Source organism: Staurois parvus, unplaced genomic scaffold (genome assembly GCF_062004578.1).
Source record: "Staurois parvus isolate SC_StPar_1 unplaced genomic scaffold, SC_StPar_1.0 ptg002777l, whole genome shotgun sequence".
Taxonomy (NCBI): Eukaryota; Metazoa; Chordata; class Amphibia; order Anura; family Ranidae; genus Staurois; species Staurois parvus.
Window position 1 is genome coordinate 17322 of NW_028320573.1, and position 22243 is coordinate 39564.

At 51.9% G+C, this 22243-nt stretch overlaps 1 protein-coding gene across 1 annotated transcript in view; it reads left to right on the forward strand.

Annotated features, from left to right (window-relative positions):
* Positions 1 to 19340, forward strand: part of KIF23 (kinesin family member 23) — a gene marked incomplete at its 5' end in the record, with an annotated part of 35653 nt that extends 16313 nt beyond the window's left edge. The window contains 8 exons of the mRNA XM_089666687.1: positions 2196 to 2384; positions 5904 to 6167; positions 14068 to 14301; positions 14585 to 14673; positions 16318 to 16399; positions 17785 to 17855; positions 18494 to 18843; positions 19000 to 19340. Coding sequence (XP_089522813.1) covers positions 2196 to 2384; positions 5904 to 6167; positions 14068 to 14301; positions 14585 to 14673; positions 16318 to 16399; positions 17785 to 17855; positions 18494 to 18509 — 945 coding nt within the window. The remainder of the gene's footprint in view (positions 1 to 2195; positions 2385 to 5903; positions 6168 to 14067; positions 14302 to 14584; positions 14674 to 16317; positions 16400 to 17784; positions 17856 to 18493; positions 18844 to 18999) is intronic.
* Positions 19341 to 22243: the final 2903 nt, after the last annotated feature.

Sequence of the window (22243 nt, forward strand, 5' to 3'; positions counted from 1 at the left end):
CCAAAAATGTATTAAAGATGCAAAAACAAACTCACAAGCCATAAAGGTCATAAAAACAGAGACAAGAAGTCTAAGGTGCCAATCGTGGACAGCATGCCTCCTCGGATAAAGTGCTAACGCGTTTCGGGAGTCAAACTCCCTTCCTCTGAGGAATAGATCTATTACTCTGAGGAAGGGAATTTGACTCCCGAAACGCACAAGGCTCACTTTTGGTTTTTGTGTTAATGCTCGGAGTGTGCGCCCTTTTTTTTTTTTTTTTTTTTTTTTTTTTTCTGCTAGTATCAAGATTCCCCAATCTATCAAGGAGGCACCTCAGCCAGTGCACTACTCCATTTTGAGTGCAGCAAGAGAGATTCGAGTGCCGATTTCTGGTTACTGTTAGAAACTTCAAGAACTATCACATGGAATCTATTGCAATTGTATATACAATGAGATTTCTGTCCACAAGTTCAGTGGTTGCCGACACTGAAGTGAGGTTCTATGACACCTGCTGTGGCCCTTGCAGTAGTTCTCTGGTGTAGAATGACTGTGCAAGTCAAGATCGTGTGTTTTTTATTTTTTTTTTTTTTATATACCTGTTGTGGGGGAAGTTCCTATTCCCCGGCTGTTGGAGATATTCACTTCTATTTTTGGTACGACTCTTCTCTATGAAAGTAGCCCTCCTTATCCTCAAGCCAGGGAAGAATTCACCATTTCCTGAGTCATGTAGGCCATTCTCCCTGCTTCAGGTGGATATTAACCTCTTCACGCCGGCTGAACGTAAATGTACGGCCTCCTGGCATCTGGGCCTAGACGCCGAGCGGCCGCACATTTGCGTTCTATTAAAAAAGAACGTGTGCTGAGAGTGCGTGCCCTGCGCGCTCCCAGCACACGTCTGGTACTCGCGGAAAGTTCCTGATCTCCTCTTTCGATCGGGACCTTTCCCGATCATGTGACCACCGTGAATGCGTGTCACGGCGGTCCCTTGACCCTAAACCCCGCCTCCCGGCTTCTGAAACCCTTAAAGGGCCGGGAGGTGCCTGTGCGAAGGGGTTAAAGCGGAGTTCCACTCATCCTGTCAAAAAAATAAGTCAGCAGCTACAAAAACTAGCTGCTGACTTTTAATAAACAGCCACTTACCTGTCCTGTGGTGTCCCCCGCAGCCCGTTTCACCGGCCGTCCTGGATTCCAGGTGCCGGCATCTTCAGTGTGAGCACCTGGCTGTGATAGCTTGCGGCTTCACAGCCGGGTACCCACTGCACATGTGCGAGTAGCGGTGCGCTTCATGAATGGTCCTGTAGTCTTCTGGGACCTATCCCAAAAGACTACGTGGGGGGGGGAAACGACTTCCGCTTCCAATCGCCTAGGCCAGGGGTAGGCAACCTGAGAGCCGCAGGACTACAAGTTCCATCATGCCTCTGCAAGTCATAGCTGTAACTGTCAGTTTTGTAATCTTTGCAATGCCTCATGGGAAATGTAGTTCCACAACAGCTAGAGAGCCGCAAGGTTGCCTACCCCTGGCCTAGGCGATCGGACTAAAAAAAAAAGATAAAAAATACCTAGATCAAGGTTTGTGACTGGGTCAAGGTCAGAGGTCAAAAGGTCAGTGTTTAAAAAATAAATTTGGTATTGGTGTCAGTGTGTTTTTAGGTAAAGAAAAAAGACAAAACCAAAATTCGCACTATTGTTTCTGGGCTGTACTCCGGGTACAAATAACACACACACACATATATGGTATCGCTGCAATCGTCAGGAGCTGGAGAATTTATTTTGGGTTGTTTTTTGGTGGCCGGTTATGGTAGTGGCAAACGCAGCTAAATAAAAAAAAAAAAGGTGTTTATTTTTTTGTTGTTGTTGTTTTTTTTTTTTTTACTATTTTAGGGCCAGTTTTCCTTTTTGATAATAAAAAAAAAAAAATCAGGAGATATTCTTTACCATTTACCACCAAATGAAAGCCCAATTTGTCCTGAAAAAATTAAGGTATAATCCACCTGGATGTACGAAGTAGTTGTGATGATACGGACGGTTTTGCTAACACAGGTCTACATTGCAAAATTGTGCTTAGGCATTTAGATTTGTTTTACCCTTGGACGTGAAGGGGTCAACTGTCTGTTTTATGAAAACGTGATTTATATTTCCCTAAGGCTTTAGCTGGGTGTAACCATTTGTAAGCCTCGGTGGTTCCTTCGTGGTTCTAAGGTTGTGTTTCATTCCAGGAGCGACGCGTGGCGGCCAAGCAGATAGAGATGCAGAACAAGCTGTGGGTAAAAGACGAGAAACTAAAGCAGCTGAAAGCTATTGTAACCGAATCTAAAGGCGATCGGCCAGAGAGACCAGCCCGCGAGAAGGACCGGGACCGAGAACCGAAGGTTCCCACCAGATCTATCTCCCCATCACCTGTTCCTGTATGTGTCACGTGGGTTATAAGGTGTTGGTTGGTGGAGGGGTTATATAGGCGCATAGGTGGTGGGTTGCTGAGTTTTCACACTGTATCCCGGGTGGGTTGCAGCTGGTTTGTATCCCTTTTTGATGTCGTTTTTGATCTTTCTTGTGTTGCACAATACTAACACCATCCTATATTGGTATGGACTTCTTGTACACAAGACACAGATTGGGTTTCTGTTGTTAAAAATCTGATTTGTATGTGTATGTGGCCCGCACCGCTTCCATCATACCATAGCCAGATGTATACAAAATTCCGAACACCAGACAGGTGAATACAACCCTGAATGGATACAGACTGTATTTGCTCCAGTACGGTTTGCTTCTGGAACTGACATCTTGAGTATAAGGTCCTTCTCACATGGGCATTCCAGTCAGGGCCGCCTGTCAGTTTTTCAGGTGGTTCTGATCGGAGGTCCATGCAGCCCTTTGGATAGGCGGGTGTAAACGGACTTGTGTTAATTTACACTTGCCTATCTCTGGGTCTGTCCAGGCCCGAGGAAAAAGACTGCATCCTTTTTTCTTTTTTTTTTTTTTTTTTTTTTGTGGTGTGTGTGTGTCTGTGTGTGTGGGGTGTGTGTGTTGTGGGGTGTGTGTGTGTTGTGGGGTGTGTGTGTGTTGTGGGGTGTGTGTGTGTTGTGGGGTGTGTGTGTGTTGTGGGGTGTGTGTGTGTTGTGGGGTGTGTGTGTGTTGTGGGGTGTGTGTGTGTTGTGGGGTGTGTGTGTGTTGTGGGGTGTGTGTGTGTTGTGGGGTGTGTGTGTGTTGTGGGGTGTGTGTGTGTGTGTGTTGTGTTGTGTTGTGTTGTGGGGTGTGTTGTGGGGTGTGTTGTGGGGTGTGTGTGGTTGTGGGGTGGGGTGTGGGGTGGTGTGTGTGGGGTGGGGTGGGGTGGGGTGTGTGTGGGTGGGGTGGGGTGTGTGTGTGTTGTGGGGTGTGTGTGTGTTGGGGGGGGGTGTGTGTGTGTTGGGGGGGGGGGGGGGTGTGTGTGTGTTGTGGGGTGTGGGTGTGTTGTGGGGTGTGGGTGTGTTGTGGGGTGTGGGTGTGTTGTGGGGGGTGTGTGTGTGTGTTGTGGGGTGTGTGTGTGTGTTGTGGGGTGTGTGTGTGTGTTGTGGGGTGTGTGTGTGTGTTGTGGGGTGTGTGTGTGTGTTGTGGGGTGGGTGTGTGTGGTGTGGGGGGGGTGTGTGTGGTGTGGGGTGTGTTGTGGGGTGTGTGTGGGTGTGGGGGGTGTGTGTGGGTGGGGGGGTGTGTTTGTGTTTTGTGGGGGGGGGGGGAATGTTTGGGGTTTTTTTTTTTGTTTGTTTTTTTGACAGACCACATAGAAGGTAGCCTGATGTAAAGGGACATCGGAGCCCATTTACCCCCAGCAGCCCATAGAGCTCAGCGGGGTCTGACCCGCGTCCACTCTTTATAAATGGAATGGGCATGGATGTGGCATTCATCCAGATTGGCAGGGGATCTGCTCACAGCTCCTCTACTGGTTGGAGCGAATCTGCTCTTTATAAATGGAATGGGCATGGATGTGGCATTCATCCCGCTCGGCTCAGATTGGCAGGAGATCTGCTCACCGCTCCCCTACTAGTTGGAGCAGACTCCGCTGTGTGTGAAAGGGGCCTATGGAAGATTGTTCACAAATATTTCAGGCACAGCTCCTCTGAAAAAGCAAACCATGCTCGGGTCGCTTTCCAGAGGTGTTTGACAGGCGGTGTGGAGGTCCTGTCACCTCCTCACCATCTGATTTTAATTTTATAATTGCCGCACTACCACATCACATGCATTGCACGGTGTGCTTCCAGCACAGCTCCATGGAAATGCATGATTTGTATTCGGCGGCATCGCCTGCCAAGAGAGATCTGTTTTAAAGGATAAGTTCACCTTTTGTCGCTTGTTACACCCATACTGAGGGTGTAACATGTTACTCTGACCGGTCCCCGCTCCCGCAATGTGACAGCTAGCTCCTCCCCCCGCCTAGCTGTGAAATAGAAACTACAAGTCCCAACAGCCATAGCGGCTGTCAGCTTTTAGTTATCCAATGAGCTACCACGGCACTGTGGTAGTTCATTCCTTCCTGTCTGTAACGGCTTGCTCATGCAAGGTACAAGGAAGCAGATACACCGACCTGCATGGCATCAGCAGTCTGCTGTTCGCTGGTGCAATGCTGTACAGGCTCCTACAATAGTACAGGCGTACCTCCGTTTACAAATTTAATTCGTTCTGCGGGACTTTGTATTGCAAAATATTCATAACCGAAACACTAGGTATGTTTAACCGATTCCCATAGGTATGTATTGAAAAACAATTAATTTGTTCCGGAAGTCAGAAAAAGTCTTTTATCCGTTCAAAACTCTTTATAAAGTGCACTTTAAAGGCATAAAGGGACATTTAAATGCATTGAAAACCAATGAATCTGTATTTATTGCGAAAAAAAATTGTAAACCAACGCGGTTTCCCATAGGAATGCATTGAAAACCAATGAATCCGTTCCGGAGGTCAGAAAAAAGTATAAAGAGTTTTGAACAGAAGACTTTATTCTGTTCCAGAGGTCAGAAAAGTGTCAAAAAAAAAAAAAAATCTTCTGATCAAAACTCTTTATACTTTTTTCTGACCTCCAGAACGGATTCATTGGTTTTCAATGCATTCCTATGGGAAACCGTGTTGGTTTACAAATTTTTTCCGCAATACGTACAGATTCATTGGTTTTCAATGCATTTACAATTTTTTTCTTTAATCCACGTCCCTGTACAGTATTTATGCCTTTTTTAAAGTGCACTTTTATAAAGAGTTTTGAACAGAAGACAATTTTTTTTTTTTTTTTTTTTTGTGCACTTTAAAGGCATAAAGGGACATGATTAAAAAAAAAATTGTAAATGCAATGAAAACCAATTAATCATGCCCCTTTTTTAAAGTGCACTTTAAAAAGAAAAGAAAAAAAAAAGTATCTGTTCGAAACTTTTTTTTCTGACCTCCAGGAATGGATTAATTGGTTTTCAATGCATTTACAAATTTATTTATTTTTTTTCTTTTTAATCCATTCCGGAGGTCAGAAAAAAGTAGTCTTCTGTATAAAACTCTTTATTAAGTGCACTTTAAAGGCATAGTACTGTACAGGGACGTTTTGCGAAAAAAAATTCATTATTTTCAGTGAATTTTCATTCATAAACTGAGGCGTTCGTAAACTGAGGTATGCCTGTAAATACAATTATTTATTTTTAACCTGCAAAAAAAGTTTTTTTTTTTTGTTTTTTGAAAGATGAACTTATCCTTTATTCTTTTGTTTTGCTGCAGCACGTTGACAGCTGTAAGTCGCTGTACCTTTTTAGTATTTAGGCACGCACTTGGGAGGGAGGGGTAAACCGCAGCTTAACTGCCTGGTCTTACTGCCCCCCTCCCCAAATAATTTTAAAACTGTATATTGCTACACTGGATCATCAGTCTTGAAAGTCGATTAATTTTCCAAGTGTTGACCTTTATATCTTTGGTTTCTTTAGCTTCCTGGTACCCCTGTATCACAGCTTCCATACAGCCAGCTCAACCCTGCTTGGCACAGGAGGTCAAACTCCTGCAGCAGCCTTTCAGTGGCCTCCTGCGTGTCGCTGTGGGAGCAGAAAACGCCACAGCCCGGCTCCGAGAGCAGGCCAGGACCCACCCTCAGGCGGAGGGATCTAGCGGCAGCAGCTAGGAATTGTAATACACCAGAAACAAGAACAGGTTATGCAGCCAGCATACAGGCAGAGGAGCAGACGACTCCCAGGGTCAGTGAGCTTCTGCGGTACAATCGTTCCCTTCCAGCAGCTGCTCTGACAATTCTTTGACAAATTGATGGATGAATACTTTGTCAGACATTCAGCTGATCCGGCTATGATGATGCTGCTGCTTCTGTGTATTCAGGTCTCTTTGCAGACTGCTATGTAGTTCTATCTAGTGGCTGTGACCAGGAGCAGTAGTTATCCAAGCCAATGTCCTCCATAAAGAAATGGATTTCTGAAACTGCAGTCAGTGGGTAGAAACTGCCGTCCTAGAGAGGAAAAAACGAGAAAATTAGTGACCATCAATGTAAAACCGATTTGTGAATCCTGGCCGGTATCGTCTCAATTACTTCGACTAACCTATTTGAACTATATGAGTAGTACTCACTCTCTGTTCATAAATCCATTTCACGTCTTCCAATCGAAACAATTGAGTACTGATACTTTTTTTTTTTATTTGCACTAACATACAATTTTGAGGACAAGCTTTCGGGGAATGTCCCCTTCAAGGTCCAGGCAGTAGTACACTAAAGCAGGCCATAGATTGGCCGAAAGAATAATAGGCCGATTTTTCAGATCGTTAGTGGGTGAATTGGTTGGCCGTTTTTCGTGATTTTGACACATTTTTTTTAATCGGTCATGTTGGGGGGGAAAAAACGGCTGATTTTGTCCATCGGCCGATTTTCACTGCAATGATGGGCAAATCGGCCGATTCTTTTTACCTATTAAAAAAAAATGCGCATTAGCCGTGACCTGCAAGAAAAGATGATGAAGACAAAGAAAAAGAACATTTGTATCCATTTCGGATACAGATGTTTCTATTCGGATACAAGTAGATACATTGTTGCAACCGCAATACTTTTAAATGTCAATTATAATAGCGGTGTCCCTGCAGAGAGCTCCGCTATTATATTTGACATTTAAAAGTATAGCAAAGTTGCAACATTGTATCTATTTGTATCTTAATAGAAACATCTGTATCCAAAATGGATACAAATAGATACAATGTTGCAACTTTGCTATACTTTTAAATGTCAAATATAATAGCGGAGCTCTCTGCAGGGACACCGCTATTATATTTGCCGGCCGTAGATTTTTTTTTTTTTTTTTTTTTTTTTTTACAATGGTAACGTTGGCCGACTGAACGACCGATTTTATTTTTAAAAAAACGGCCGGTTTTCTCCCGGTCTATGGCCTGCCAAAGTTTTGTGAAGTAGTACTGCCTGGACCTTGAAGAAGGGGACATACCCCGAAAGCTCGTCCTCAAAATTGTATGTTAGTGCAAATAAAAAAAAAAAAAAAAAAAGTATCATGTCAGTACTCAATTGTTTCTGTCGCCAGTGCACTAATATGGCTACAATCCTTTCAATGCAATCTTCATTTTCTCTGTATTCATTCTTAACTATCACTGATGTGCTTTCCGTATGCCGCGTCCTGTATGCTGCGTCTTGTAACAATCCGATGCTCGCAGGAAGGATTGCTTCTTGAAAGCTTTTATGATGATTACTGTTTGTCATCGCCATAATCATCATACCTGTGCAACTTTGTGCTGTTTAAATGCGCTCTTTATTTTTGGTTTGGAATTGCTGCCGTATCACAAATTAAAGAGACCCTGTCACCAGCTGGAAAGATTGCAGGTTAAACCACTGAAAACTTGAGTATTTTAAATGCTTATTTGCAGCATTTTTACCTTTTTTTCTATAAACACATTTTTGACTTGCAATGTGCCTCTGATGATGATATCAACTTTGAGGTTCAGGAAGAGTTGATTTCTTCCTCATTGCATGTCATAGACACTCCTGGAACAGGACTGGGCTATCTACTGCCTGTGCTGGCTTAGCTCCTCCATAACCTTTTGTGTAGCTTCATGGGGTGGAGCAAAGGGGAATACTAGATTGAGTGACAGGTGTGACATCACATCAGTGCCTAGCAGTTGTCAGGCCTTTTGGACGTTTTTGTAAGTGATGTTTTTACAAGCAAAATCCATGCATGAAATGATCAATGCACACATGGGGAGATTGTTGTTGCAATGAATGGTCTGGTGACAGGGTCTCTTTAAAAATAAAACAGGTTGCTCCTTTTTTGCTCTGAAAGCTGGAGACGTCCGCACACCACTATAGGCTGGAATGCTCTGTTTGGGGTAGTTGTGAAAACTTCCTGTGCGACGTCTTCGCCCTCCAGTCTTCTCCCGACGTCTTCGCCCTCCAGTCTTCTCCCGACGTCTTCGCCCTCCAGTCTTCTCCCGACGTCTTCGCCCTCCAGTCTTCTCCCGACGTCTTCGCCCTCCAGTCTTCTCCCGACGTCTTCGCCCTCCAGTCTTCTCCCGACGTCTTCGCCCTCCAGTCTTCTCCCGACGTCTTCGCCCTCCAGTCTTCTCCCGACGTCTTCGCCCTCCAGTCTTCTCCCGACGTCTTCGCCCTCCAGTCTTCTCCCGACGTCTTCGCCCTCCAGTCTTCTCCCGACGTCTTCGCCCTCCAGTCTTCTCCCGACGTCTTCGCCCTCCAGTCTTCTCCCGACGTCCCCCGCCCTCCAGTCTTCTCCCGACGTCCCCCGCCCTCCAGTCTTCTCCCGACGTCCCCCGCCCTCCAGTCTTCTCCCGACGTCCCCCGCCCTCCAGTCTTCTCCCGACGTCCCCCGCCCTCCAGTCTTCTCCCGACGTCCCCCGCCCTCCAGTCTTCTCCCGACGTCCCCCGCCCTCCAGTCTTCTCCCGACGTCCCCCGCCCTCCAGTCTTCTCCCGACGTCCCCCGCCCTCCAGTCTTCTCCCGACGTCCCCCGCCCTCCAGTCTTCTCCCGACGTCCCCCGCCCTCCAGTCTTCTCCCGACGTCCCCCGCCCTCCAGTCTTCTCCCGACGTCCCCCGCCCTCCAGTCTTCTCCCGACGTCCCCCGCCCTCCAGTCTTCTCCCGACGTCCCCCGCCCTCCAGTCTTCTCCCGACGTCCCCCGCCCTCCAGTCTTCTCCCGACGTCCCCCGCCCTCCAGTCTTCTCCCGACGTCCCCCGCCCTCCAGTCTTCTCCCGACGTCCCCCGCCCTCCAGTCTTCTCCCGACGTCCCCCGCCCTCCAGTCTTCTCCCGACGTCCCCCGCCCTCCAGTCTTCTCCCGACGTCCCCCGCCCTCCAGTCTTCTCCCGACGTCCCCCGCCCTCCAGTCTTCTCCCGACGTCCCCCGCCCTCCAGTCTTCTCCCGACGTCCCCCGCCCTCCAGTCTTCTCCCGACGTCCCCCGCCCTCCAGTCTTCTCCCGACGTCCCCCGCCCTCCAGTCTTCTCCCGACGTCCCCCGCCCTCCAGTCTTCTCCCGACGTCCCCCGCCCTCCAGTCTTCTCCCGACGTCCCCCGCCCTCCAGTCTTCTCCCGACGTCCCCCGCCCTCCAGTCTTCTCCCGACGTCCCCCGCCCTCCAGTCTTCTCCCGACGTCCCCCGCCCTCCAGTCTTCTCCCGACGTCCCCCGCCCTCCAGTCTTCTCCCGACGTCCCCCGCCCTCCAGTCTTCTCCCGACGTCCCCCGCCCTCCAGTCTTCTCCCGACGTCCCCCGCCCTCCAGTCTTCTCCCGACGTCCCCCGCCCTCCAGTCTTCTCCCGACGTCCCCCGCCCTCCAGTCTTCTCCCGACGTCCCCCGCCCTCCAGTCTTCTCCCGACGTCCCCCGCCCTCCAGTCTTCTCCCGACGTCCCCCGCCCTCCAGTCTTCTCCCGACGTCCCCCGCCCTCCAGTCTTCTCCCGACGTCCCCCGCCCTCCAGTCTTCTCCCGACGTCCCCCGCCCTCCAGTCTTCTCCCGACGTCCCCCGCCCTCCAGTCTTCTCCCGACGTCCCCCGCCCTCCAGTCTTCTCCCGACGTCCCCCGCCCTCCAGTCTTCTCCCGACGTCCCCCGCCCTCCAGTCTTCTCCCGACGTCCCCCGCCCTCCAGTCTTCTCCCGACGTCCCCCGCCCTCCAGTCTTCTCCCGACGTCCCCCGCCCTCCAGTCTTCTCCCGACGTCCCCCGCCCTCCAGTCTTCTCCCGACGTCCCCCGCCCTCCAGTCTTCTCCCGACGTCCCCCGCCCTCCAGTCTTCTCCCGACGTCCCCCGCCCTCCAGTCTTCTCCCGACGTCCCCCGCCCTCCAGTCTTCTCCCGACGTCCCCCGCCCTCCAGTCTTCTCCCGACGTCCCCCCGCCCTCCAGTCTTCTCCCGACGTCCCCCCGCCCTCCAGTCTTCTCCCGACGTCCCCCCGCCCTCCAGTCTTCTCCCGACGTCCCCCCGCCCTCCAGTCTTCTCCCGACGTCCCCCCGCCCTCCAGTCTTCTCCCGACGTCCCCCCGCCCTCCAGTCTTCTCCCGACGTCCCCCCGCCCTCCAGTCTTCTCCCGACGTCCCCCGCCCTCCAGTCTTCTCCCGACGTCCCCCGCCCTCCAGTCTTCTCCCGACGTCCCCCGCCCTCCCGTCTTCTCCCGACGTCCCCCGCCCTCCCGACTTCTCCCGACGTCCCCCGCCCTCCCGACGTCCCCCGCCCTCCCGACGTCCCCCGCCCTCCCGACGTCCCCCGCCCTCCCGACTTCTCCCGACGTCCCCCGCCCTCCCGACTTCTCCCGACGTCCCCCGCCCTCCAGTCTTCTCCCGACGTCCCCCGCCCTCCCGACCTCTCCCGCCCTCCCGACCTCTCCCGCCGTCTCCCGCCCTCTCCCGCCGTCTCCCGCCCTCCCGACCTCTCCCGCCGTCTCCCGCCCTCTCCCGCCGTCTCCCGCCCTCCCCCGACGTCCCCCGCCGTCTCCCGCCTCCAAAAAAAATTAGAAAAGATGATCTGCAACAAAATGAGTCCTTTTTGCTTTTCTATGATTAATAAGCAGTTGTTTTTCATAGAATGAGGGAAGTCTGAACCACTCTCAGGTTTCTATAAAAAAGAAAAAATTATAATATATATATTTTTTTTGTGTGGTTTTTTTCTTCTTTGCTGCATTCATTTCAGTTCTAGTATGTGACAACAAGATCTACTAAACCGATTTACTTAAGCAATTATACCTCCCTTTTTTTTTTGATGTAAATGAGAGGAAAGTGTTCTCTGTACACGAAGCCTGTTAATACTGAAAAAATTAATAAGCCAATTCTGCTTTTTCCTTCTTTGATCGGTGAACTGAGCTGTGGTGGGTTGAGCTTTCATTTGAGGGTCCTGGCTTGTTGCTTCGCTGTCAAATTATGCTGCATGTCACTAAATATGATTGATTTTTTTTTTTTTTTAAAGAATGTAAATCTCTGTAAGGTTGCTGTTCAGTCGGCCTGGTAATGTTATCAGTTACACTGTTTTTAATATCATAAGACCTCTTGTCCACACAATGGGGCTGACTTACTAATGGAATTGAGAATAAATGTAAATATTCACTTCAGTCATCCAATCCAAATCCCTGTCTACTTGTTCAATCTGAACGTGATTGGGTATATGGAATTTTTTGCTTTTTGAATGATTGGATAACTAACTGCACAATGTATTAGAATTCTCAACTTTGGTAAATTATCCCGATAGAATGGACATATCTGAACTCCAGGCAGATAAAAACGCCTTTTTTGATCCTCTACAGGTGTACCCACCCTAGCTCTCCTGATATAGGTACCTAAGGCAACCCTCGCATGACAACTAGCACTGGTGCAAATTACAGCAGCAGGAATCTGCTGTTCACACGGGCCGCAATCACCGCAGGTCATCGCTACCCTGTTGTTCGCACGGGCCGCAATCACCGCAGGTCATCGCTACCCTGTTGTTTGCACGGGCCGCAGGTCATCGCTACCCTGTTGTTTGCACGGGCCGCAATCACCGCAGGTCATCGCTACCCTGTTGTTTGCATGGGCCGCAATCACCGCAGGTCATCGCTACCCTGTTGTTTGCATGGGCCGCAATCACCGCAGGTCATCGCTACCCTGTTGTTTGCACGGGCCACAATCACCGCAGGTCATCGCTACCCTGTTGTTTGCACGGGCCGCAGGTCATCGCTACCCTGTTGTTTGCACGGGCCGCAGGTCATCGCTACCCTGTTGTTTGCACGGGCCGCAGGTCATCGCTACCCTGTTGTTTGCACGGGCCGCAGGTCATCGCTACCCTGTTGTTTGCACGGGCCGCAGGTCATCGCTACCCTGTTGTTTGCACGGGCCGCAGGTCATCGCTACCCTGTTGTTTGCACGGGCCGCAGGTCATCGCTACCCTGTTGTTTGCACGGGCCGCAGGTCATCGCTACCCTGTTGTTTGCACGGGCCGCAGGTCATCGCTACCCTGTTGTTTGCACGGGCCGCAGGTCATCGCTACCCTGTTGTTTGCACGGGCCGCAGGTCATCGCTACCCTGTTGTTTGCACGGGCCGCAGGTCATCGCTACCCTGTTGTTTGCACGGGCCGCAGGTCATCGCTACCCTGTTGTTTGCACGGGCCGCAGGTCATCGCTACCCTGTTGTTTGCACGGGCCGCAGGTCATCGCTACCCTGTTGTTTGCACGGGCCGCAGGTCATCGCTACCCTGTTGTTTGCACGGGCCGCAGGTCATCGCTACCCTGTTGTTTGCACGGGCCGCAGGTCATCGCTACCCTGTTGTTTGCACGGGCCGCAGGTCATCGCTACCCTGTTGTTTGCACGGGCCGCAGGTCATCGCTACCCTGTTGTTTGCACGGGCCGCAGGTCATCGCTACCCTGTTGTTTGCACGGGCCGCAGGTCATCGCTACCCTGTTGTTTGCACGGGCCGCAGGTCATCGCTACCCTGTTGTTTGCACGGGCCGCAGGTCATCGCTACCCTGTTGTTTGCACGGGCCGCAGGTCATCGCTACCCTGTTGTTTGCACGGGCCGCAATCACCACAGGTCAGGGGCTGGGGGGGGGGAGGGATATTAGTGTTGGTGGTTTCTAAGTGTTTACATTTCAAAAATGTTTTTCTTTTGCTAGAAAACTAAAGTGTAACCCTAGGTTCACATCTGTGCGGGTGGTGCCGCTGCGGATCCGCACGAAAATCCGTGCAGCTGCACCACCCTCACAGAGGAATGCAGACCCACGGGTGGGTGTATTAGTTCTAATGGCACGCCGCCCACACTGGGAACCGCAACCATACTGGGAACCTCGGATGCATTTTCCAAAGTAGTGCAGAGACTTCTCTGTGTGGCACGGGCACAGGAGTCCATTCAAATGAATGGGCTCTCGTGCCCGAGCAAACCACGGCCGCATAGATGTGAACCAGGGGTCAGAGGGGGCCGGGTCTTCAAGTGGTTTCAAACCAAAGACAGGCCGACAGCGCCCGCTGCTGTTTGCTTGGGGTATGGCTACCTGCAGTTAGTAACTGGTGTCCCTAACCGCAGGTAACCCCCCATGGTGTTGCAGCTGCAGGCAGAACCTGCTGCTATTCGCATGCTCCGGTCATTCCAGCCGCAGGAATCCATTAGGCCTTGCCGTTGGTCTCTAAATGGCCGTGTGAAGGGGACCCCATTATCCATGCCGATTATGGCAATACGCAGTAGTGTGTTCCTATGACGAGGACTGACAGCAGCTAGTTGAAATAGTCCTTTAACTGCTGAAATGCATTACTGGAGTGATGGAAGTGATCTCCATACTACTTTTTTTTTTTTTTTTTTCTTTTTAGCAAGATGAGTCCAAAATATCACACTGAACCCGAAGGGGTAAATTTTTGTCACTTTAGGGTCTTGTATACCATGGGGGGGGACGTATGGGGGTACCTGTACCTGTGTTGTTCACATGGGGCTCTCTCCACCACAGAGAATGGAGCTTCTACAACCCCCACAGATCCAGTTCCAGCACATTGGACTCTGGGCACCTCTGCACACACCTGTCATTACATAACATGTACCAGGCCCGCTGACTGCACCTTCATTTGCATGTTTTGAATAATTTTTTTTTTTATTGACTCGATTCTTCTGTTTCTTTTTGATCTTGATTTTCCGGTCCCGCTTAGACTGTTCCCCCGGTGCACTCGAGGCACCGCCGCTCTCGCTCCGCGGGGGCGGAGAGATGGGTAGACCATAAACCATCTGGTAGTGTGGAGACCGAGACGGTCATGCAGCCTCATGTCCCCAACGCCATCAAAGTATCTGTGGCTAGCGAAAAGGCGTTGGCAAAGTGCGACAAGTACATGCTGACACACCAGCAGCTGGCCTCCGATGGGGAGATGGAAACTAAACTCATTAAGGTAACAGATATTCAGGGGCGGGGGAGGGGTGTCTTCATCCTTCATTGTATGAAGACAAAATTAAAAACTGCCCAAGTTTTCCACAAGTTATGTAAGCAGCAGCATTGATTTGCATGCGTCTTACACTTTCCCTGTAAATTTTGTATGTTTTTGTTTACCTTTCCTATCCTGCACATTTCGGTGAGCACCGCCTGATGTCTGACCGTCTCCATTATATTCTAGTTTGCAGCCAACACTGTATAAATCTTTTTTTCTTTTTTTTTTTTTTTTTTTTTTTTTTTAGGGTGATGTCTTTCGGACTCGAGGTGGAGGTCAGTCTGTACAGTTCACAGACATTGAAACCCTCAGACAGGAGTCTCCTCCCGGAAACGGGTATGCTGTGGTCACTATGGACACATTGGGGCATGATCTTTACAAGGAAAGAGATTAAAGGGGGGATATGATCTCCATGTATAATACATAAGGGGGGATATGATCTCCATGTATAATACATAAGGGGGGATATGATCTCCATATATAATACATAAGGGGGGATATGATCTCCATGTATAATACATAAGGGGGGGATATGATCTCCATGTATAATACATAAGGGGGGGATATGATCTCCATGTATAATACATAAGGGGGGATATGATCTCCATGTATAATACATAAGGGGGGATATGATCTCCATGTATAATACATAAGGGGGGATATGATCTCCATGTATAATACATAAGGGGGGATATGATCTCCATGTATAATACATAAGGGGGGATATGATCTCCATGTATAATACATAAGGGGGGATATGATCTCCATGTATAATACATAAGGGGGGATATGATCTCCATGTATAATACATAAGGGGGAATATGATCTCCATGTATAATACATAAGGGGGGGATATGATCTCCATGTATAATACATAAGGGGGGGATATGATCTCCATGTATAATACATAAGGGGGGGATATGATCTCCATGTATAATACATAAGGGGGGGATATGATCTCCATGTATAATACATAAGGGGGGGATATGATCTCCATGTATAATACATAAGGGGGGGATATGATCTCCATGTATAATACATAAGGGGGGATATGATCTCCATGTATAATACATAAGGGGGGATATGATCTCCATGTATAATACATAAGGGGGGATATGATCTCCATGTATAATACATAAGGGGGGATATGATCTCCATGTATAATACATAAGGGGGGGATATGATCTCCATGTATAATACATAAGGGGGGATATGATCTCCATGTATAATACATAAGGGGGGATATGATCTCCATGTATAATACATAAGGGGGGGGATATGATCTCCATGTATAATACATAAGGGGGGGGATATGATCTCCATGTATAATACATAAGGGGGGGGATATGATCTCCATGTATAATACATAAGGGGGGGGATATGATCTCCATGTATAATACATCAGTGGTTCATATAGTGAACTCGGTGTAGTTATTCCCCCCTGAGGTCATCACAGAGGACAAGGGGGCGCTCTTTACGTCTGGAGGAAAAGAAATGTAATCTCCAAACGCGGAAAGGTTTCTTCACAGTAAGAGCTGTGAGAATGTGGAATAGACTCCCTCCAGAGTTGGTTGTGGCCAGCTCAGTGGATTGCAGTAGGAAAGTCCTGGATTGTTTCTTGGATACACAGAATATAACTGGATATAACATTTATAGGGAAAGTTGATCCAGGGAATATCCGATTGCCTCTCGGGGGATCAGGAAGGAATTTTTTTTTTCCCCTGCAGGAGCAAATTGGATCGTACTTTGCTGAGTTTTTTTTAATTTATTTATTTATTTTTTGCCTTCCTCTGGATCAATTGTGGGTGTAGGATTATAACTTTTCTTTTTTTGTGTGTGTTTATGGTTGGGTGAAAAAGAAAAAGTCCATCCAGTTCAAACGAACTATGAAACTGCAGCATTTTATGTTGGAAATCTTCTGATGAATTCCAGGCATTAACAGCTATGAAGTTGGAATCCTTCTCATAATTTGTCTTACAGCCGCAAGAGGAGATCCTCTGAAACGAATCGGCCTCCACCGGCAGAAAGTACAGAATCGGAGTGGACAGATGTGGAGACCAGAGTAAGTGTGAACAGATGTGTAACCTATACAGGAGAAATGATCATTGGCAAATACGTTGTAATGTATACAGGTGCTGGACAAAAAAATGGAAACGCTCCATGATTTGCAGGTGTGAAAGTGACGACGTTTGGTGGGGAAAGCAGAAGTAACGTTGTGCTTCCGCTGTGTGATGAGACACCTAGATAACAGGTGGGAAGCCTCACTTTCCTCATTCCCTGCTAGTAATACGGAGTCATGTCAGAGCTTCAAAGAGGGCAGATTGCTGGTGTCGCTTAGCTGGCGCCTCTTTGACGGATGTCACCAATTTATTTGCCGTGTGGCGAGGTCCAGGATCAAAGGAATATGACGGCATATACAGTTTCCGGAAAAAACGTCGTCTGAGAAGTATAAGTGCGGTCCACATGGTCAACTGACTGAAAGAGACAAAAGGATATTGTATAGGTTTGTGACCTAGGATAACTGCTGCAAAAATGACTGTGGAGCTCAATCTCAGTCCCGTTAAGACTGAGATTGAGCTCTGCAGTCACATTTGCAGCAGCAGTTTTCTCATTCCGAGTCACAATCCTGCGCAATGTCCTCTTGTAGCACCAACAATTTTCCCTCTTTGAAGCTCAGTAAGCCCTGACATGACTCTGTATTACTAGCAGGGAATGAGGAAAGTGAGATTTCCCACCTGTTAGTTGTCTCATCACACAGCGTAAGCAAAATAATGTTGCGTCACTTCCACTTTCAACATCAAACATGTCGTCCCTTTCACACCTGCAAATCATGTGTTTTTTCTTTTTGTTTGTTTTTTTTTATCCAACCCCTGTAAATGGGTTTGCAGTTCCTTTTAGTGTAACCCAGGGGCTCAGCTCATGAACTTTCATTGAATGAAAAGGAGGTGCAGTGATTTCACACTGTGAATGCAGAGACTGCTTAGGCTAGGTTTAGACTTGCGACTAAATGCTGCTCCTCTGAAAACGATCAGAGCAGTTTGCAAGGCAGTGAGGAGGCAATGTGACGTCACCTCGTTGCCTGTGTTAACCCCATAATTGCTGCACAAACGCCCCAACTGTGTGCATTGCACGAGGCTGCGGGGTGCTTGTGGCATTTCCTCATTCACTTGAACGGATCGCATTGCTTCGTACCTGCAGCTAAACGGATGTTGCACCCAGTGGGCAAGATAAACTCGGGGGGCACTATAAATGCAGCTTAGCCGCACATTTTTCATGCCCCCCAACCGCAAGCCTAAAGACCTTATGCCAAGCATCCTGAACCCATCATACCTGTCAGCAGCTTCACTGCGACCTCTACAGGAGGAGTCATCAGGGTGGTATCACCCGTGTGCTCTGGACGTCCACTTCTGTTTCTGATGGTTTACTGGATTTCTTCTCTCCTTGCAGTGCTCTGTGGCTGTGGAAATGAGAGCCGGCTCCAATCTGGGCCCCGGGTACCAGCACCACGCTCTTCCCAAGTAAGTCCATCAGACCGGAGGATCCATTCCCCACATGAAGGACAAGTTCACCTATGAGCACGTTACATGTTCCTCCTGTTTTTAGGGGGGTGGGGGAACATGTTACACGTTCCACCTTTTTTTTAGCGGTGTAGGAACATGTTACACCCTTTTTCTTTTCGGGGGGGTGTAAACAGGTGGAACATGTAACAAGCCCCCCCCCCCCCCCCCAAGAAAAGGATGTAACATGTTCTCCCCCCTAAAATCATGTTCCACCCGTTTTTTAAGGGGGGGACCATTGTTACACCCTTTTCTTTTGAGGGGGTGTAAACAGGTGGAACAATGGTTCCCCCCCCCCCCCCCCTCCCCACATGTTGCACCCTTTTCTTTGGGGGTGAACTTGTTAAATGTTCCACCCGATTTTAGGGGGGTGGGGGAACATGTTACATGTGTCCCCCCCCCCCCCCCAAAAAAAAAGAAGAGGGTGTAACGTGCCCCCTCGTGTTTTTTTTTTTTTTTTGGGAATGGGGGGTGGGGGAGGGGGGAATGTTACATGTTGGACAGGTAACACACTTTCTACTAACCCCTGATTGGTTGACATGACACGTTTTGATAGTAGAGACCTGACCTAACTCCCATCCATGTTCTCATCTTTTCAGGCGCAGGAAACCTTGAGCAATTACTGAAGGCCGATTGGTGGAATAGTTCCAAGGACTCCAGGGGGGGCGGGGTCAGAGGTGTATGCGTATTTTGCACCCGGCCTGCCGAATATACTGAAGCTGTTACTCCATCCGGCCGCCCGATATTTACCACCCGGAAGCCATCTTTATCCAATGCAGCCGGCGGGGCTGTGTGACTTTTTTTTATGCAACCTTTCATGAAGTTCTGGGAACCTGCGCAGCGTGGAGGTGTTGTCCCGGACCGCCCCCCCCGCGCAGTGTGGAGGTGTTGTCCTGGACCCCCCGCGCAGTGTGGAGGTGTCGTCCCGGACCCCCCGCGCAGTGTGGAGGTGTTGTCCCGGACCCCCCCCCCCCCGCGCAGTGTGGAGGTGTTGTCCTGGACCCCCCCCCCCCCCCCCCCCGCGCAGTGTGGAGGTGTTGTCCTGGACCCCCCGCGCAGTGTGGAGGTGTCGTCCCGGACCGCCCCCCCCCCGCGCAGTGTGGAGGTGTTGTCCTGGACCCCCCGCGCAGTGTGGAGGTGTTGTCCCGGACCCCCCGCGCAGTGTGGAGGTGTTGTCCCGGACCCCCCACACGTCTACGGTGGTCATGAAAGGGTTTTTTATCATCTACATTTTTTCTTTATACTGTTATGTAGGAATATTGCTGCTATTCCGTCACATGACCAGAATGCACTTTACAAAGCTTTTCCTTCAGAACGCTCGTTATTTAATGCGTCCCGAGTATTGTACATATTCATCTACTAACACCCGAGAGCTGGGAGCCGGCCTGTGTCCCCATGTACAGGCTGCTTGTAGAGAACTAATAAACTTTCAGAAGCTTTCACAAACTAGTTTGGACTTCGTTAGTTTACCTGCAAGGAGCGGGCAAGTACACATCGGGGGGGGGGGGGGGATTTACTAAAAGTGTCTGGTGCAGCTCTTCATAGAAACCAATCGTCTTCCAGGTTTTTTCAAAGCTTAACGCGGTTGTAAAGGCTGAAAGGGTTTCACCTTCATATAATTCCATGCATGAAGGTACAAAAAACACCTCTGTTCCCCCCCCCCCCCCCCCCCAATACTCACCTAAGTTGCCTATTAATCCAGCAATGTGCACTGGAGTCTCGACTATCCTGAGACTCCCTCTCCTCATTGGCTGAGACAGTAACGGGAGACATTGGCTCCTCCTGCTGTCAATCACAGCCAACGAGAAGAGGGGGGGGGGGGGCAGTACTACGGCTGTGTGTGTGTGGACACATGACACAGTGGCTGGGGAGTGCGCATGCACGGGTGCCCCCATAGCGAGCTGCTTGCTGTGGGGGCACCTGGCAGGGGCCAGGAACGCCGGTGGGGAAACCAAGAAGAGGAGGATCCAGGCTGCTCCGTACAAAAACCGCTGCACACCGCAGGTAAGTATAGATGTGTATTTGTTTAAAAAAAGAAAAAAAGTGATGCTAAACCCTGGACCCCCGCCTTCGCTATATCCGCTCTCCCCCCGGACCCCGCATTCGCTGTATCTGCTCTCCCCGGACCCTGCATTCGCTATATCTGCTCTCCCCGGACCCTGCATTCGCTATATCTGCTCTCCCCGGACCCCGCCTCCGCTATATCCACTCTCCCCCCGGACCCCGCCTCCGCTATATCCGCTCTCCCCCCGGACCCCCGCCTTCGCTATATCCGCTCTTCCCCCCCGGACCCCCGCCTTCGCTATATCCGCTCTCCCCCCCGGACCCCCGCCTTCGCTATATCCGCTCTCCCCCCGGACCCCCGCCTTCGCTATATCCGCTCTCCCCCCGGACCCCCGCCTTCGCTATATCCGCTCTCCCCCCGGACCCCCGCCTTCGCTATATCCGCTCTCCCCCCGGACCCCCGCCTTCGTTATGTCCGCTCTCCCCCCGGACCCCCGCCTTCGCTATGTCCGCTCTCCCCCCGGACCCCCGCCTTCGCTATGTCCGCTCTCCCCCCGGACCCCCGCCTTCGCTATGTCCGCTCTCCCCCCGGACCCCCGCCTTCGCTATGTCCGCTCTCCCCCCGGACCCCCGCCTTCGCTATGTCCGCTCTCCCCCCGGACTCCCGCCTTCGCTATGTCCGCTCTCCCCCCGGACCCCCGCCTTCGCTATGTCCGCTCTCCCCCCGGACCCCCGCCTTCGCTATGTCCGCTCTCCCCCCGGACCCCCGCCTTCGCTATGTCCGCTCTCCCCCCGGACCCCCGCCTCCGCTATGTCCGCTCTCCCCCCGGACCCCCGCCTCCGCTATGTCCGCTCTCCCCCCGGACCCCCGCCTCCGCTATGTCCGCTCTCCCCCCGGACCCCCGCCTCCGCTATGTCCGCTCTCCCCCCGGACCCCCGCCTCCGCTATGTCCGCTCTCCCCCCGGACCCCCGCCTCCGCTATATCCGCTCTCCCCCCCGGACCCCCGCCTTCGCTATATCCGCTCTCCCCCCCGGACCCCCGCCTTCGCTATGTCCGCTCTCCCCCCGGACCCCCGCCTTCGCTATGTCCGCTCTCCCCCCGGACCCCCGCCTTCGCTATGTCCGCTCTCCCCCCGGACCCCCGCCTTCGCTATGTCCGCTCTCCCCCCGGACCCCCGCCTTCGCTATGTCCGCTCTCCCCCCGGACCCCCGCCTTCGCTATGTCCGCTCTCCCCCCGGACCCCCGCCTTCGCTATGTCCGCTCTCCCCCCGGACCCCCGCCTTCGCTATGTCCGCTCTCCCCCCGGACCCCCGCCTTCGCTATGTCCGCTCTCCCCCCGGACCCCCGCCTTCGCTATGTCCGCTCTCCCCCCGGACCCCCGCCTTCGCTATGTCCGCTCTCCCCCCGGACCCCCGCCTTCGCTATGTCCGCTCTCCCCCCGGACCCCCGCCTTCGCTATGTCCGCTCTCCCCCCGGACCCCCGCCTTCGCTGTATCCGCTCTCCCCCCGGACCCCGCATTCGCTGTATCCGCTCTCCCCGGACCCCGCATTCGCTGTATCCGCTCTCCCCGGACCCCGCATTCGCTGTATCCGCTCTCCCCCCGGACCCCGCCTCCGCTGTATCCGCTCTCCCCCCGGACCCCGCCTCCGCTGTATCCGCTCTCCCCCCGGATCCCCCCTCCGCTATATCCGCTCTCCCCCCGGACCCCCCCTCCGCTATATCCGCTCTCCCCCCGGACCCCCGCCTCCGCTATATCCGCTCTCCCCCCGGACCCCCGCCTCCGCTATGTCCGCTCTCCCCCCGGACCCCCGCCTCCGCTATGTCCGCTCTCCCCCCGGACCCCCGCCTCCGCTATGTCCGCTCTCCCCCCGGACCCCCGCCTCCGCTATGTCCGCTCTCCCCCCGGACCCCCGCCTCCGCTATGTCCGCTCTCCCCCCGGACCCCCGCCTCCGCTATGTCCGCTCTCCCCCCGGACCCCCGCCTCCGCTATGTCCGCTCTCCCCCCGGACCCCCGCCTCCGCTATGTCCGCTCTCCCCCCGGACCCCCGCCTCCGCTATGTCCGCTCTCCCCCCGGACCCCCGCCTCCGCTATGTCCGCTCTCCCCCCGGACCCCCGCTATGTCCGCTCTCCCCCCGGACCCCCGCTATGTCCGCTCTCCCCCCGGACCCCCGCTATGTCCGCTCTCCCCCCGGACCCCCGCTCTGTCCGCTCTCCCCCCGGACCCCCGCCGTCGCTCTGTCCGCTCTCCCCCCGGACCCCCGCCGTCGCTCTGTCCGCTCTCCCCCCGTACACAGAACATGGGAATGCAATTATTTTAGTAAAAATAAATTGCTGAAGTCA